Here is an 18,919-nt window from a genome sequence, read left to right on the forward strand (position 1 = left end):
AAAAAAAATCTGAAAATCTACCCCCCCCCCTTTTTTTTAACTGAGAAGTAGAGAAGATGAATTTTTACTGCTTTAACGTGTCTTAAAATACATTTTACACGTGTTGCTCAGTGTCTGTATCAGCTGAGCAGAGATTTTGAATTTAGCCCCAGTACCTCTGGGATGATAATCCTTACTGATGTTGCTAAGGTTGTTTTCCAGTAAACCCACACATTCACGTCATTCTTACAGTACTTGAATAGAGCCGCCAGCTGCTTGGCGTTTGCTATAATGCCAAAACAGTCATAAACCTATTAATGTTACAGGGAACAGCACGGCTTTGTTCGAACACAATGTGCCTTTATTTCATCTGTTTCAGTGAGATGCTATCACAGCTTATCGGGGCGATTGCAAGTCAATATTTGTAATCTAGAAATAGAATTAATTCCACCTGATATTCTCAACATGTAAACTATAAGTTGTGTCATGCGCATAATAATGTTATGATGGGGCATTACCTTTAAAATTAGTACTGAGCACAGTTTAATATGGTTTGCCCTAGTGCAGTTAAGACCTGTGACATTACACGTCTGAGTACCCTCAGTATGTCGCAGATGCAGTGTCACAGGCAAATGTCTTCCCTTCGCTGTGTCCCCAGCTACATGCCAGTGGGATGAGAGAGTCGAATGGCTTTTCTCATTGGCTGTAAAAATTTGGAGGTACTTTGTGATCTTTTCAAAGGAGGTTTGGGCACATAGTAAAGAGAATACAGATTACAGTAGCCTTTACAGTACAGGTTCTCTTGCTGCCTCACTTAATAATCACCTAACACCACTAATGCCTGTGTTATTATTATATTGTTCAATACTAAAATTTCAGTTCCAGCGTTTACATTTGTGCTGGGTTACTCTGACTTGCTAGGTCACCTCCCTGTACATATTACATGTAAAATTCAGTAAGTTAATCCACTGGAGTGGACGTGTGGCTGACTTATTGAAACTGTTTTGTAATTTATACCTTATGTGACTGGTACGCCACAGGAATTGCAAAACAAATGTCAAATATTTGTAACATTCACTTTATTTTATCAGTAAAGCAGAGAAAAACATGGTGTCCTGTTCAGCACTGTAACACACCATCAGTGATGTCTCAGCATAGTAGACCTAGAGTGAAAATGCGTGTTTATAAATGTGGCATGACATTTGCACTGCTTTGTTTTTGGTTCTCAGTAACTTTGTCCAAAAATTAATGGCACACACAAACACACCTCGGACCCTGGCTGCCAACAGGGAAGTGACATTCAGCTGCTAAGCATCAAATCCTGTCAGTAGTACCAATGTAGTCTGATGGTGTGGCTCTTGAATAGTTGACCAGCCATGATCTAAGGCCTGATCTCTGTTTCAGTGAGATGCTATCGCTATTAGGGCGATTGCAAGTCAATATTTGTAATCTAGAAATAGAATTAGTTTCACCTGATATTCTCAACATATAAACTATAAGTTGAGCCATGGACATAATATTATGAATCACCCATCTCCAGTTATGCCCTTGTAGAGGGAGGGTGACAGCCCACTGACATATCCTCACTGGCATATAGTATACATGTCAGCCCACATGCACTATTTATGCACCACATGCACTGTCACTGACAGACAGCAAGGGACCACATTAATGCATTGAATGAGCATCTTCAACAAGGGGTTAAGAAAGGGGGTAAGTGTGAAGATTTAGAGGTGATATGAAGGAAAGTGTTTTTTACATTGTTATATATATATTTTTTTGTTTGTTTGTTTTTTCATGTATGCATATCCTCCCATTCTACTCTTGTCTTTAGCTTTCTGTTTTATTATTCCTTTTTAATGTCTTAATTTCTAATTAAAGTCTGCTGCCATGTAAGCAGCTCTGAGGCTGGCACAGTGTTGATTTGAGTTGGATGCTAACACCAGCATGCTGATGTTTAGGTGGTAATGTTTGCCACATTTGCCATCTTAGTTTTGTATGTTACCATGTTTCATGATAGCTATCTTTTGATAACTAAACCTTAATAAAGGTCATCACAAACACCACAGTTTTAAAAATTAAGGCTGAGGATAGCCGTCCAGCCCATCAAGCCATTCCAGAGTTCAGTGGCAGTTTATCCAGTATTTGGTGCAGTAGTAGTAGTGTTGAACCAGGTGACTGACAGATCAACATTGCCAGAGCCACACCACTAGCTTGGCTAAAACCAATTTCTCATTTTTAAAACTTAAAATGTTAAAATTAAGTGTTCATGTGAGCCTCCTCTTTTGAATCTGCTCTCCTGTTCACCTTTTTCCACAGATCCCCATGAGTGAGAGTCTCTTTGTGTCCCTCTGTTTACTCCTGCCCTTCCCGATTTGACTGCCCCCCCCCCCAATCTCTCTCTCTTGCTCTTCCTGTTTCAATCTCCCTCCCCATCAGGAGGCTTGGCCCTCGGTGGGTGTGTATGATGCTGTCAGAGGTATTGTACTCACCAGTGCAGAGCCACGCTTTACAGTTTAGATCTGCTGTCTGTACTCACACTGATCCCTTTGAATGGAAACCCCTCTGCTGGGCCTATATTCAGAGGCTGTTTATCCCCTTGTGTGTCTCCTGTGTGTGTGTGTGTGTGTGTGTGTGTGTGTGTGTGTGTCTGTATATGTATATACCCCTTACATTCCTCTTTTCTAAAGAAGGGATGCCCCTCCTTTTTGTTTAACTAGCACTAATGAATAAAAATGCACAGGGTACATTCCTGAACTAGGGAGAGCAGTATGAATCGTCCGTTAAGACAATAGTCTTCTTTGTCTCGGGAGTAATAGTCAGAACAGCTTTTATGCAGATTCTTACCAGACATTACTTGTTTTACGGTTGGTTATACTGTATTTAGTGTGGATTAGACAATAGGGAGAGCTTGGGCTATTTTTACCCCTAATTTAAGTGGTTACAGGGTCTTAAAAGAGGAGGGAGGAGGCTAAACATGTCAGAGGAGGAGAAGAGTACATAAATGCAAGCCATGGGAGAAATGAAACAGTGAGGTAATGACAATAGTGTTATCCTTTGATTCATTTTGGTTTTATATTTTGCCCTAATTAAAAATCTAAAAAAAAAAAGGAATGGAAAATATAAACATCATTGAATTCATAATAATCACACATCTTAAAATAAACAATTTATTGCACTGTATTAGTGGTGCATTCAACCTCTATCTCATTTCTCTTTATTAAAGGGGACATAACTAACCTTTTGTTTTTCACATATATTTGGATGTTTCCTGTGTCTAGTGATCCAGCTGACCAGCCAGTTTGGTTCTTGTGGGCCAGCTTTATCAGTAACCCATTGTCAGAATGCCTTGTTTCAGAATTGGCCTCTTTTATACATCACAGGCAGGCTCAATAACATAGTCAGACCTCCTCAGTGTGTCTCTCCCCAAGGTATCTTCCTGCAGCCAACATTCTCGACCTCTGAAGGCATAGTGGCATAATTTCCACACGTACACCAGTGCCAGGAAAGAGATGAAACAAATTCACTAAAAGAGTTGTTTCTGTAAACCTTCATAGGTTGTCAAGTGCCACATGTGTCAGACATCTGAGCAAGATGGTATAAACTTATGTATCAGTAAATATACGTGGACAGAATATCAGACACCCACTGTAGCCTACTGTTACATGTTTTCAAAGTAGACCAAATATTTACCAATTTTAAAATGTATACAAAAGTACTCAGTGCATACTTTTAAACAGGTTGTCTCCTGTTTGTAATAAAACCTAATTTAGTGGATAATATGATATTATGTATAAGCAGTCACTTACATGTAAAAGAGGCAGAAGTAACCATATTTTCCTCTATACTCCAGTGGAGTTAACAACGCAGTATAAGTAAAAGCTGCATAATTAACATAATTATCATATAATGGTCAGACAAATTACATGCAGTTCAGTAGATATTTTGAGATAAATGTTTTCTGTAACCTCAAGCAACCTTGATTGAAGTTCTTATGCACATTTAGTTCAGACACATAGTGGCACACAAAGCCTCCCTTATTTACTCTATCACTGATAAGATGTTAGACTATTTTTTTACATGCCCCCATCCATTCTGGATCGCCTGCTACTGGCAGGTTGATAGGTGACCTGAGGTGGCTGATCCTCTTACACAAACACATCACAGATGTCTTCTTAGGACATCAGAGAAATTATTTAATTGTGCTAAAAGGGGGTATTTCATGTCTCCTTCAAAGCTCCTTATTAGCCCCAGTTTTTACTACACAATAAGTATAAACAGCTATAGCTAATGAATGAATGGATGGATCTCTGCTGCTTTTACAAATACCAGAGTCAGAATGTCTTTTAGGTAGATAAAGCTTTAAAAAAATCTTTTTCTGCAGGTGTTATGTTTGTTACTAGTAGCTCTCTGTTTTGTTGTGAACCACTTTGCTTGGCACAGTGTGGTGGGTAAAAGTTACCTTTGCTACTTCTCTAGTAATTCAAAATGGATGAATAATCATTTTAGATCTCAGGTGCAGATTAACGCTACATGTTACAGTTGATCTCTACAGTGGGAGTCTCCTTAGCAATACACCTACCGATTCTCACTGTCAACAGCTCTCTTTATACCTGTAGCTTTGTGTACTCCCTTAGCTGCTATGATATTCTAAGAGGATCTAATTAATGGCTATAATATTGTAAAGTCAGGTGTGCCATCACCGCTGTGTGTTTGGTGGGCATATATAAAGGTGTTTATTTTCTTTCTTGTGCCTGCTAAGTATCTGGCATAACTTCTGTTTCCATGTCAAAGAAAGAACAAGATCGTTTCCTGGTCCAAATCTTCATGGGTCTAAGTCCTGTGCGTGTATACCTGACTGCATGCTGTCTCTGTCATAAATCTGTCTGGCTTACACCAGGGTGCATGACGCGTCCCTTTGTTTGCTGGATTGTGAAATACATAGGTGACTGCGATTGTATGACTGATAATGACGCAAATCCTACATCCATGCTTGGGTTTATGGGGGTTTTTTTTTATGCAAGCAGCTCTGCCTAACCCTCAGCCAGAGTCCAAACTATGTCAGATTTATGAGTAAACTAGTTTTCTCTCACTAGCTTGAGGGTATGTGTCTCTTTCACCTAGTAGAATGATGGATGATAAACGGATGATGTGTTCAGTGTAAAAGGTTTTGAAATTTGCTAACTTTTCATGTACTTCCTGTTTTAGTCTTCCAGCAATCAAGAATTTCTTTAAGTATTGTCTTTGATTATCTATCTAGCTTGTCTTTCAGTTGTCTTACTCTGTTCTTAGCTTTGTGAGCAGCCTTGTATGTGTCCTGTGATGTGTAGCTCTTTAGCTCTCCAGGATATCTATAAGTAGCTGCTCCAGCTTACCTGTCACTATTAATACCTACAGATTAACCACCTACATTCACAAGCACCTTGACACTTGACACATTTTCAAGAAAACCTTCAGTTATAGTTGGTCTGTAGTTGTAGCCATGAGTGCAGAAGACAGAGCCATGCTGCTGCACCCACGGATGGGGGTGTTTACTAGCCCGCTAGCCTGTGGCTGAGGCTGTTGTTGTACTAGTTTGAAAAAAATGAAATAAAATAAAAATCTGCATTATTCTCACTGTTTCCTTGCGAGGCTGGGAGATGCATTTTGAAGTGAGCTCTACATTGCATGAGTCAAATTGCAGCTTCCATTAAATAGTTTTTATCTGTTTTCGAATGGTACAATCCTCACACCATCTCGCATCATGATCCAGTTGTCAGCTGTGGGGAAGTTTTGTGAGTCATACAGGGACCATTTGAAGTCCTGACATCATGTATAATAAAAGATAAAATATGATGCTTAATTTGTTGACATTCATTCATTTATGCACGATTATTTTTAAACCATTAGTTTGAACCACTGGTTGGAGTTTTTTAGGATTCTGAAGAAGATAAAGCTAATAAAATATAATCAGATAGATCATAATGCTATGGTTGAGCAAGAGACAGATTAGACGGTGGAGAAACTGAGAAAATCAAAAGCATTGTCCTGTAATAATGAATGTTTATTTAAGGGTGAGGTCATAGCGTAAAGTCTGTTTGGGGTTCCTTCACATGAACCCCTTTAGTTTGAGATAGAACGCCCTGTACAATTAGAGCATGTCCCCCTCTAGTGGATTAACTGTGTCATACAGTGTAGCTGTGGGATCTGGATACAGAGATTTGATGATGAATTCATGAGATACATTTCTTTTTCATTATTCAGAATTATTAATCATAAGTTACCGCTGCAGATTGTAATTTAGGAAGAGCAAAGTTAGGCGCTCAGTTTATCCAGATGAGAAAATTTTCACAGCATGAAGCAATTAGATGTGATCATTCCTTCAGCTGAGCTACAATACTGCTACAATATGCTCCTGGAGTCAGTTGAAATATTCACTTCATGAATTTAAGTATGCCTTGAGGTTTTCATGGGGGCTTTGAGCATAGGTTCCTCGTCTGTGAAGAGCTCCACGTACTGCTTTGAAAAACCTTTAAAAGCAGAATGTGTAATTCATGTGGTGAATTTAGATCAGATGCTTACAGTGCAATGTCTTTGTGGGAGCCTCTCTGGTAAGAGTTGAAAAATGTTATGGGCAGGTTTGTGCTTGTACCTGTTATCCTTGGAAATTTGGACAGCAGAATGTATGTAGCTAAGATAGACTTGCTGATTGAGCATTCTGGCAAAACTGGTTACCAATGTGTGTGTACTCGTGTGTGCCAGGGTTTCCCCCCCTTTTTTAAGTATTACTTGGAATTAAGGTGGTGCAAAATGAGGTCAAGGGTTCACATCTTAGCCACAGTGAAATGATAGAGAAACTGAAATAGAAAAAGGAAAGTCCCAACAAGATCCAGGGACTTTAATTCTTTTTTGTGTCTAAACTGCTTCAACCCAAAACAGCAGTCTTATGTTTTTTGTGCTTCAGGTTTTGAGTTTCTGTCCAGATTAGTCATTTTTGCTGCTTACTTTACTTTGGATGATTCACTTCCTTTCACTCATGCTCTTTGAAACTTACTTTTTAAAATCTATTTTACAATTGAAGAGATGGTATTCTTCATGTGAAGGATTTAGGCTTTTTTGTGTAACCTTTCACTGCGTGGTGTGTTCCTCTGCCCTTCTAGAGGATGACGTTGATTTAGAGGCCCTGGTGAATGATATGAACTCTTCGCTGGAGAGCCTGTACTCCACCTGCAGTGGTCAGCAGACAGAGTCCACCCCACTGCTGCACAATGGACAGACCTCTTCTTCTCACCAACACCATCACCATCATCACCTCCACCACCACCACCCTCATCATCATCACACACAACAAAACCACCCACGGCAGGGTCACCACTCACACGTGCTAAGCCACGTTTCCCCAGAGCTGACCTCTCCCTCCTCTTTGTCTGGGGAGTTGCCCCAAACTGGCCTACGACGGTCACAACCCATGCACATACTTGCTGTCAGGTAGGTGTTTACACAAAATATATCTGATGAATAATATAAAAACATTTTTTTTCTACTGCAACAGCTCATAGTTGGACAGGAAAGACAGCTGCAAACATATATTTTACTGCAGATTGGTGTAGTGAGTTAAGGGACTGCTCTTTGCAAAGTGTAAGGACCGCAGTGAAATACATAATCAGAAGCAGAAGGGCTCAAATGTGAATAAGTCAAATAATAAATTTTTCATGCAAAAAAGCAAAACACTACGTTGTTTCAGCCTGCCAGCTGTTAATATTTGCTGCTTTTTTGTCTTATATGATATTTAAATAAATTGTTTGGATTTATGAAACAATGAATTTAATATCATCTTAATTGCACATGCCTGTACTGTATGTCCTTTTTTCCTGTCCCGAAAGGATGATCAGGTAATGGACACTCAAACACATGCACACTAAAACTCACACACACAGACATAGGCCCTGACGTTCTTATTATTCAGGGCTAACCTCTGGATAACCCTGTTCTCAAGCACAGATGAGACGACATCAAAAGGCCTGCTCCCTTTTGAACTCACTGTGTTCCACAGAGAGACAGGGTTCGATAGAGAATGACAGACAGAGACTAAGAGAGTCTTTTCTACTGATTCTCTGGAGTTGTTGAGTTTGAATTTCCCAAACTGACCTGCCCAAAAAGAAAAAAAAAATGGAATCCTGAAAAGTTCATGATCAGCTGTCATATCATCATTTCTCTTTGAAATGAGTATGTGCTTAATTTAAACACTGCTTTAAAGAGATGTCTTGATTTAATATTAATGTGTGATAAATATTGCAGAAAATTAGTCAGCAAGCTGCGGGGGCCTGTGATTTCCACTTGCTGGGAGACTGTTCATTATGGGTAGATCAGACAGAAACAGGCATGAGTCTGCATATTGTGCAGCTCGGTGTTATTAATTTAAACTCTTATCTCTTGCACGCATTCACGTGTCAGTGCGTATCATTTAAAAGTTCTCCTACTTCGGTCTTTAAGAGGCTGTTCCAGGTCATGACCTTAAGCCTTAGTGATTTTTGCCCAATGCAATGCTTAGTTTAAGAAGGTACCAACCATTACTATATTATGACAATGTCTGTCCTGTCCTGTTTCCATTCTCCAGGAGGCTGCAGGAGGAGGAGCAGCAGCTGAGGACATCGTCTCTCCCAGCCATCCCCAACCCCTTTCCCGAGCTCTGCAGTCCAGCAAGCTCACCTGTTCTCAGTCCTGGGTCTCTACCTCCTGGAGAAGCATCCACTGGCAAATATGTAAGTCAAAACACCACAAAAGACACTGTTGAAATCTGTCCTTAGAAAATGTAACTTTCCAGGAGTTAAGAAAAACGTGTTTTACTCAGCCTTATAGTTTGATGTGATTGCAATGCAAAGCAGTATCTTCAGAGTATGGCTGACCATGTCAGATACTTTTCTCTCTGAAAAAGCAGGATCTAAGAAATCTGCTGATTTTGATTTACTATTATTTTGACAACTGAGACATGTGTGACTAAAGTTACTTGTTTGGAAAGATGCAGAATTTAAAGTGTCATAAATCAGCTGTATTTAGTGGTCAACTGTTTATTGGGCATAAGACCTTAGGAATTTTCCCTGCTCCAAATCTGCCCCATGTTTTGCTCATCTGAGGCACATTGATTGCTTGCATGTGATGATGGTACTGTATTTTACAGTGCACATGTGTGCACAGTGCACAGGGCTTGTGGCTTTGATTTGAAAGATAAGAATGAGGTGAAAAGTGGAGGAGCTGACTGCTTGTGAGTGCATGCGTGTTCATGTGTCTTCGTACCTGCACACGACTGCATTTCAGTTAGCCTGTTTGCATTTGTGCGTTGATGTGTTGACAAAGATTTAGAGACTGGTTTGTCTGTTCCTGGAAGTCACAGTCCCTCCGTCATCACTATAAATGAGCTTCATATGGGGCTAGCCAACACTGGTTAAAGTAACGTAAAGGTTTACAGTAATGTGTGGGTGGAATATTTCTCATAAATAGGCCTCCTGGCTATGATCCTATCCTGTTCTGGTCACAGCCCCTATGGTGCAACATCAGAAGCTGCAGTTTGTTTTGAGACAATGTGCAAGTCTGAGTTTAATATGACCTGCTCTGCTTTCTCAAATGGTGACTCATAAATCAGTTGATGAGTTGGAGATAGAAATTTTCATCTGCAATGTCAAGCCTTGCTCATATGGTAAATGGGTCAAAGATCAATGTGTCACTAAGCGGTTTGAAGATTTGATATAACTTGGCTCTATATAAGTAAAGCAGACATGGCTGTTAAATATTTAGAAACCAATATGTCAGACTGGGTGACCTGGTTAAATGGGAATGTATTTTCTTTTGAATTCCCAGACCGCCTTTTATAAGCAAAGTATAGAGCAGGAAAAGGAGTGGGACAGCAGAGGATGTGCAGGGCCAACTTGGAGATTAGCAACTGTGTTAAATTATTTTCTTCTTATCTTACAGTAATCATATGATTAAATCTGATGGTGTTTGTAAAAATGTGACTAGATGATCCATAAAAATTAGAGGTCGATAGATCGGCCGTTTTTTTGCACATGTTAATCAATCGGCATCAGCCCATTTCGCTGCACAGCAGGCCGATTTATAGGCAGGCACATATGTGACCAGCTAGGCGTTGTTGTGGAACACGTGAGGACCCCTCTTGCGTCAAGCAGGCTGTCACCACCGGTGTTCAGTGAGCTGATGTTCCCGTCTGCTGGAAAGCGTCCAAAACGGTAAGAAAGTACTTATCTTTCGTTTTTAATTTAGCCTTATACAATTCATTGATTAAACATGAAGCTACTTTTGGAGCGCGATTGTGAGTAACTTTTTGGGCCTGTATTGTTAGCGAGCTGTAGGCACAGGTACCAAAACATGCTAACAAGCACAGCGGCTAAATTATTATAGTAGCATGCCTTGTATGGATAAACTCATGTTATTCATTCTGTTTCTGTGCTGGAGAGTTTCTCTCCCTCAGCTAATGATGGCAGGGGAAAACCATTCGTTTCGAAAGCCTAATTACATTGTAGCGTATCAGAATTGATGCTGATCATGCTTATCATGTGTGCAACAAATCTGAAACTAGAAACACGTGAAATTCAGATGAATATTCTTGCTAAAACAGGCAGGATAACTTTCGTCAATAAATGTGTCTGTGCGTCCGACATACACACAGGAAGGAGATGAAGGGGGGAAATTAAAATCGGCCGAAAGAATCGGCATCATATATCGGCCATCGGCTGCCCTGATTTTAAATATCGGCATCGGCCATAGAAAACCCATATCGTCAACCTCGATCGATACACAGCAGACAAACTTAGCTTTTTTTGAGCCTCTGTCCTCTATTTGGACCTTTAAGTTATAAGTTGGACCTTTACAGTTATGGCTTCACATCACATCACAGCAATCCTGTCTTTGATAGAAGACCATTAAAGAGCAGGATTTAAGGGAGAAGGTAGGCTGTGGATGTTTGACTTAGAGCCAAAAAGTGCCTGCACATTTAAGAAAAATCTATTTTCTTCTATGTAATTTGAGAATATATTTCTTATTGGTCATATAGAGGTGACTTGACAATAATTGTTCAGTTTAAACAATAATGTTATTTTAATATGATGAGAAGTTTCTGTGACATTAGATTGTTTTAAACATTTTTTGATGAAGTTTGGTTGTAAGATCTTAGAACAAAGAATCGAGTGGGGGAAAAAAAGACATTAATGTCGTGGTGAAACGTGGAAATGTGCATATCATAATCTTCAGATTCTTGTAAAGATAAAAAATTCCTGCATATGGGAAAGTGCTTTTTACTGGTTTTTGGTTTGAAGAGACAATGCTGAGGAAGCCGTGGAAAATGGAGTTTCTTCTGTGTGTTTGCAGTGCACAGCTTACACTTGTGTACAATTGTGCGAGTGCACTGTGCATCCCATGCATTTGGGTGTATTTGTTTTTAGACGCATCTGTGTGTTTGTGCTCACGTCTGCCTGTTTGTCTTTGCGAGTTCTGTAAACTATTTACAGCATTGGCTGTGTGTATCCATTGTTGATGGCAATGGAAAGTATGTCTCATTGTGGTTGTTCTTCAGTGGAAATTCAATTCAGCACCTTTCCACAGCAAAAACTTCCCACAGAACCATCTCAACACACACATGTGATTCTGGTTCCAGCATCAGAGACATGAAGAACGCGGGTCCTTTCTTGCAAACACATATTTGTCCACTTGGGTGGTTCAGATACAGAAAGAACTGGGTGATCTGCTTAGGGTTTGAAAAGTAGAATGGTTATCTTATAGTTTCAGCCTCCTCTATGTTGACAGTGATCATTTTTTAACCGTGTGCTGTGCTCTGAGCCATTTGTTTTCCATCTTTATTTCTTTTTGTCAGTTTGTCTCTCTGTACCTATTTCAAAACATCCAGTCCAGTCAGCCAGCCTTCTGTTGAGAAGTTTACTACATTTTCTGACCTTCTGGCGTTTTGTGACAGACTCATGCTTCTGTCCCTCTATTCCTCCTCTCCTTGCTCCTTGGCCTCTGTGCTGGAAGCATGTGGATGCACTGCAGGGCTGTCAGGAATCACTCAGCAAGTTGTTTGACATCACCATATGATTCCCAGTTACCTCATCTTCCTCTGCTGTCCTGTTGCGGCTATTTTTCTCCATTGCACTACCCTTAGCCCTCCTTCTTGAGCTTGTCTTTTGGCTGCACACACTCTTAAAGGGGAAAAAGATGCATTATGTTCCATGATTTGAAATGATTCGAAATAAGGCGCAGTGTTGAAGATTTTTTTGTTTATTCAGTTAAGTTGATTCCTGCATTAGTTTTGTGATTTGTTTATGACAGGTGGGTGTGTGCCTGGTGTGATCAGGACTTATTTATGTTATTTAATCTTTATTTTTCTTTAATTCTTTTACTGTCAATTTTAATGTTGTTATGCTGTGTTCATTGGTGTTGAAAATGTACTATATAAATAAGTATGCCTTACTTGCCAAATTTGGGTTTAAGCTGTTATTCTGGGGTATAGCATCAGCAAAGCACACAAGGCTGAATCAGAATAAGTACACCTGGTTAGTTTGGGAGCTACAGGATGATTAAGAACATCAAATGGGAAGCTGCTATACGCACTGACACCAGCTTGGTGTGGTATGTGTTAAAGTATGCACAGATAGCACATATCCTTAGAAAACAGACTCCCTGCACCTGCTAAGAGTTATTACAAATATAATCCCAGTTTCATGGAATCCTTCAACTATACACATCTTTCCATATACGGTCAATAGGCCCATTAATAGGTATTATGTCAACACTGCACGTCAGAATATACAAGGAGGTTGGCCTGTGTGATTGATGCCATACAATGGAAAAATCTATAAGAACCTCTGAATACATGGCACTTAGCCAGTATATGCATTAACTTTCTTAGTCTCTTCTAGGTTCTCTATCCTCAGTAGTGTAATAGAGTACTGTTATATACTTATTTGGCCACTGTGTTCCCATAGATACTCCAGTGATTGTAGTGTGGGAACACTGATGTGATCCCTGGGTTGCCAGATTTTGCTGGATTTACTGTGCTTGGACTAGATGTGCTGTAGCTTACTGTGCTCTATGATATGTCAGCATACCCATCTATTGTCTCTGCCAGTCTAGTATGTGTTTCATTATCTTATTATTTGATTGTGTATTTCTGCGTGTCTTGAATTGCATGTCTGGGTTTGTCTTTGTCACAACTGTTTATGTCACCCTTCCACCCTTTCGCCCTTAACTCCAAACTTTTGGTTTAGCTAATATTCCTGCTAATCTTAACTAGGCAGGAGTCCTGTGCAGTGTGTGCTGTAACTATTTAACTCACTGGACTGAACGGTTATTCACAGTGATGAAGTAAGATGCCTGAAATAGCTCATTGTGCCAGACAAACAGTAGAGTCTGGGTTGGCACTAATAATCTTAGCAAATGGGCTGTTAGTGCTCAGTGCCAGAGTCACTGTGTAGCTGTGTAAGTCTGACTAAAAAATTATGCCACTGCTTTCTGTGTCATGCAGATTTAAGCAAACTTGCTAGCAGTCTGCCTACCATCTCTTCAGTTTCTAGCATTGCCAAACACAATCCTTTATTATTCTTCAGCAGGAGACATCTTAGTATGTAAATATAGGTTATACAACTTTTGTACCTGTTTATATTATGTAATTTTTTTGATAGAAGCAGATGGTGATGTAAGTAAAATGCATAGCCTTATGCAGACATTTTTATAGTAGCTGAGTCAGCCAGACTTTAAAGCTGTGATGTCTACTTATCAACAGAGTATTTTGTGAATGCTGCCTGGATTAAGTGTTCTGCATGCAACCTGTTTTTCATGAAAGAATGTAGTAAATGTAGTGCATGGTAAATAGCACCGTTAGCTTGTATCTTTTACTTATTCTGGGCAGGAAGAAATAACAAGGATATTACAATCCTTTAAAATGGCTCACTACACTTGACATGCTGCTGAACATAAAAGTTTCATAGGCTCCCTTTTAATGGTAGTCTGTTTCAGCAGTCTACAGAAATCTGTAGAAAATGTAGTAGTTATGATTGAATATGTGTAGTTTTTTTTTTTTTTTTTTTTGTACATATTCTCAGTCCAATAAAGACTGTGTCTGGGGAAATGTGAGTAACTGAGTGTAGCTTGAATAGTTGAATAGCTTTCCCCATCAAAAGCCAGAACAACACAAATCGGTGTCCCTTACAGAAGCAAAAAGGTCCTTTTCATAAAAATTAACCTCTCATATCAGAGGACATGACACAGACACAGTGCAACATTAGTTCATCTGTGGTTGTGCTAATATTGATCTGATTAATGTGATATTTATTTTATCTCTTTTTGCACTCTATTCCTAAATGTTGCAACATGTTCACCAGCTAGCTGTTCTCTATCTGCTTTTTGTTACTGAATAGGTAGTGTAGGTTTCCTTAAACTTCTAAGTGCCAATTAGTTAAATAAAGCCATTTTAAATAAATATTTGAAACATCCATTTTGTTTGCTGGAATAAATGCAGCAAAAAGTAAAGTCAAAACACCAAGTGAAAAATGATGGCCATCAGTCCATCACTTCTCTCACTCTCTTGGTACTGAAGCATGGCATTCCTTGGCTGCCTTGTTTCTGAATGTTGGAAATACTCTGGGTCAAAAGGCAGATTTTTCCACTGTAAATGGAAAAGCAGAGTGGAATGCTGTTGATGCCCAAACACTTGGCCTCGATGTGTGGGAACCTCTGCTTCCCTGTGTATGAGTGTGCATGTGTTTAAAACTAAAAGTATGTTTGTGTGGAGGGTCCGTCTTCTCTATTTTGCGTGTGCGTGTGTGTGTGTGTGTGTGTAATCGTGTGTGTTTGATGTATGCGTGCATGTATGTTTGACTTTACAATCAATGTTTTTTGTGTGTGGACATATGTGAGAGAGCATTTGGCTTTGTGTGTCTGTATGTCAGTGTAGTGCTGATGTGTTCTGCAGGCCTCACTGTGCAGAGATCAAAGGTGACACAGCGCCAGAAATCTGCTGGCTCACTCTTCTAGCAGCCACTCTGCTTTTAAATGAAGTAAAGTGAAGCACGCACACCCGCACCCACACCCACACACACACACACACACACACACACACACACAGACATACACTTGTTGTAATGTGTAATCACCAGCTAGTTACATTCATTTGTTTGTGGTGTGTGCATTTGTGTAATTTCTGTTTATGCCACTTGGATTGTTTATGCCTTTGTGGTTATTTGTAACTGATGTGAGTATAAATAATGCACTCAAAGTGGATGTTTTATTGAGTTTGTGCATGCAGGCATCCATGTGTGTGTATTTGATGGATGCCTGCCTATTGGACTTCCAATTCCCAACATCTATTCTCTAAATTCTGGGCACACGCATACACATGCACAAACCTGTATATGTGCATGTCACCTGATGCTCTTTGTAGCATAGGTAAAGAGAGTATGCAGCCAGTACAGTAATCCTCTGTCAGCATGTATGTCCCTGCTCTTATTCTGTCTCTGGCAACCATACACACATGAATACAACATATATACAAATTACAAATAGGAAATCGACTGGATTTGCGGCATTATTGCTGTGAAATACAAATTGTTTGACTGCTGTTGAACAGATGCCACCTGGCAAAGAGCCAGGCAGGTTGTGGTTGAGTCTGGAACATCTCATATGTCAGGACCATATTTATCCCCTGCCACTAAATGGAAACATGCCTCGATCTGCTAACTAAACCTGCTGCTGCTGCCACATACATACACACACATGCACACACACACACACGACCTGTTGAATAATAAGGTATGAGGATGATTAGCAAATAGGACTGGCAAAACCGCTTATGGAACATCTCATAGCTCACACATGAGAGACCTCAAGACCACTGTTATGTGTAATTTTGTTTGTGAATTAGAAGATTACTAGTAGTATTACTTTAGAAAATGTATTATGAGTGAGACACTGTCTCACCAAGCTCAAACTCCCACAGAGTTTCTGCAGCTAATGTACATTGCCTACAGTGTACCACTGTAAACTTGTAAAAAAAAAAAACAGCATATGAACATGATTTAAAGGCCTTAAACTAATCGAAAAGCAGCAGTGTACATATATGTAGTCTAAGATAAATCCCAACTGTAGTGAGTATGCATTTAAATCTATGATATTACTACTAAAATACTACCAACTACAATGCATTACTTACAGGCAGAAAAAAAGTTAGCTGCAATCTGCTAATACAAGCACAGAGAGTGCATAGTAATCTTGGCAAGACCTCTGAATGCAAGAAAAAATACATATATCCCTTTTTCCTTAGCATTAAGTTATTTCATCACAATTTTATTGGTAGAATTATGATGAAATCCCCTTGGAAAACTTGAAAGAATTAAAATTTGAATACCACAGACCTTAAATATTATAGTTGATTATTTATTCTGTGCCCTGTCCATCTCTATATACAACTCAGCTAAATGAATCTTTCTATAGGAACCTGACTGGACCACCTGGACACTGGGGATGATGCACCTTAATAGGCCATCTTTCACTGCTTGTCCCAGAGGGCAGGCAGTGTAATATTAGAAACCTCAACTTTCACCCAACCAGTACAGCAAGATCCTATTACTCCTGCAGCAAATTGGGAAGTCCTGATAGTGTTTGTTCTCTGCTTCATCTCCTTTCTGTATATTTTAGATTGTCTGAGTCACATGCACATGTTCATTCAAATGTCTATCTAACAGAAACTACTGATTATTGCAAAACAACATTGGCATAAAAACTCTTTACTCCTTAGTATACATGATGCAGTGTACTCAGAAGTATAATGCCAAATTTTTGTGTGTGTTCTTGTGTATTTGAATACCCACAAGTGCATGAATACAGGTGTACACAGATGTGTTTAGGGCTATGTGTGTCACAAAGAGAGCACATTGCTGCCTGTAGGCATTTCATCTGGCTAGAGCTGAACAGAGTTGTTGGACTCATGTAGGTCATGGAGACTGCATCTCTCTCTCTCCCCCTCTCTCTCTCTTTTTCTCTGTCCTCTGTCTCAAACCCCCATCCTCTGGAAAAGTAGCACAGCTCAGATTTCTGAAGCTGCTGTAAAAAGGTGGAAAGGAACAGGAATAAGTAGCAGAATAGAAAATTATATTAATAGTGATCATTTTTAAATGGTAATTAATTACATGGCACCTTTTTTAATAGATTATTTTTCTGTTGTATTGCTCATCTGGAATGTGCCGCACAAAACATTTTACTTTATATGCTTAACTATTGTATTTTTTTCAAGGTAAAAGCTTTATTGTCAGGGGGAAACAATTGAAACTGAACTAAAAACTGAGTTAGAAGACAGGATGGAAAAAATAAAATACCTAAAAGGGTGGGACAGGCCATTTTTATTTACAGTGAATCAAAAGACAAGCAGTGGGCTGACAAATAAAGGAAACAAACCTATGTGATGTCACTAAATTCAGTTTTGATATAATGGAACAGATTGAATGGCTGAAAAGCCCCCTTTGGTGACAGATAGGTGACCTGACTAAGAGTTAGCATTGAGATTTATGTCAGTGGAGACAGAAAGAAACTGTTATTGAGGACAGTTTGTACAGAATGGGAGAAGACTCTTGACCAAAGGGCCTGTAGATGTTTTTAGAGTGCTCTTAAGCTCTAATTTTGTCAAGTGTGTAAAGTTTTATTAGTATTTTGTATAGCTTCGTAGCCTAAACAACTTATACAATCAGTGCACTGTTTCCAGTGTATTGCCATTGCTGACATCTTTTGTTTGCCTAATCACAATACCACCACTCCTTCCTTCTGCCTTCCTGCTGTAATTGGACAATGGCTCCAAATCAGCAGTGGTCTGAAAAGGATATTTGTTGCCCAGCATTTGCTGGCAGTCAGCCCTGGAGCACAATTAAGCATCCGCTCACACTTTTACTCCTGTTGGTAAAATATTTGGCTCCATGCAGGGCGCTTCTCAGCAGGTAGTCACAGTAAATAGAGAGAGCTGGTCTTTGCATTGCCATAACCCTGTGTGGATGGTTTTTAAGAAGTGTGTAACCATATGCTGTTCATGTGTCACATCATAATGGAACAAGTCCTTGTGAGTAAACATAATGGATCGTCAGTTAATGTTTTCTAAAGTTTTTTGTTTTGGTGGACTTTGCACATTTAAAGCTGTCAAAATGCTTTTTTTCTCTCAATTTTTAAGCTCATTTGTTTTGTCTATGCCCTCTTTAGATTACAATAGGCATATAAATTCAATGCTAGATCTAATAAACCTCTTACAAAGGCTATCAGTTAAATAAACACTAAAAACTATTTTGGAAAAACAATCAAAATAGCTTATAGATGTGAAACCTAACAAGCATCAAATGACAGGAAAGAGTTATTTTAGCTTTTCCTTCCTCTTGCTTCTTTAAATATATGCCTGTTGTGATAGCCGCATACATTCCATGTTATTTCTGGCTAGTCCGCATGCCTGACCTAAATTTGTGATACCTGCCCTGCATTGCTAATTAAATTTGACCTGGCTTAGCTCCAAAATCTGCCAAGCTTCAATATTCTGAGTGAGTGGGCGCTAAGACTCCATTGTTTACAGCCAGAGCAGGCTGTGTCGCCTAACTAACTATCCAATATACAGTTTATGGTCTGATGCATGGTTGCCCTGAACACTGACTTTGGTTAATGTGTATAGGGAGCATTTTCCTTCTAAATTTGTCTTTATCCATCTCTGTCTCTCCCTATACATCCCTCCCTGTGTACTCTGCCCTTCTTTACTCGCCTTTCCCTTTTTTTTTTTTTTTGGCATCTTCCCACAAAATCCTTTTTTACATTCTTTTGCTTCGCTGAATCCAGATAGGCCACTAAGTCGTGGGACTTAATTGACATAATAATTGGATGACAAGAGAGAGTTCAGTCCCTTCCTCATGAGTCAGCACAGTTTTTCTGGCTGGTG

At 39.4% G+C, this 18,919-nt stretch overlaps 1 protein-coding gene across 3 annotated transcripts in view; it reads left to right on the forward strand.

The window, feature by feature from the left end:
• The window catches only part of LOC113122175 (growth factor receptor-bound protein 10-like), a 58,591-nt gene that overhangs the window by 19,612 nt on the left and 20,060 nt on the right, over positions 1-18,919 (forward strand). For all 3 annotated transcript variants that reach the window (XM_026293279.2, XM_026293281.2, XM_026293280.2), the window contains exons 4-5: positions 7,119-7,446; positions 8,576-8,720. In XM_026293279.2, the coding sequence (XP_026149064.1) occupies positions 7,119-7,446; positions 8,576-8,720 (473 nt within the window). The remainder of the gene's footprint in view (positions 1-7,118; positions 7,447-8,575; positions 8,721-18,919) is intronic.

The sequence above is a fragment of the Mastacembelus armatus genome, chromosome 16, assembly GCF_900324485.2.
Source record: "Mastacembelus armatus chromosome 16, fMasArm1.2, whole genome shotgun sequence".
In the NCBI taxonomy this organism is placed as follows: Eukaryota; Metazoa; Chordata; class Actinopteri; order Synbranchiformes; family Mastacembelidae; genus Mastacembelus; species Mastacembelus armatus.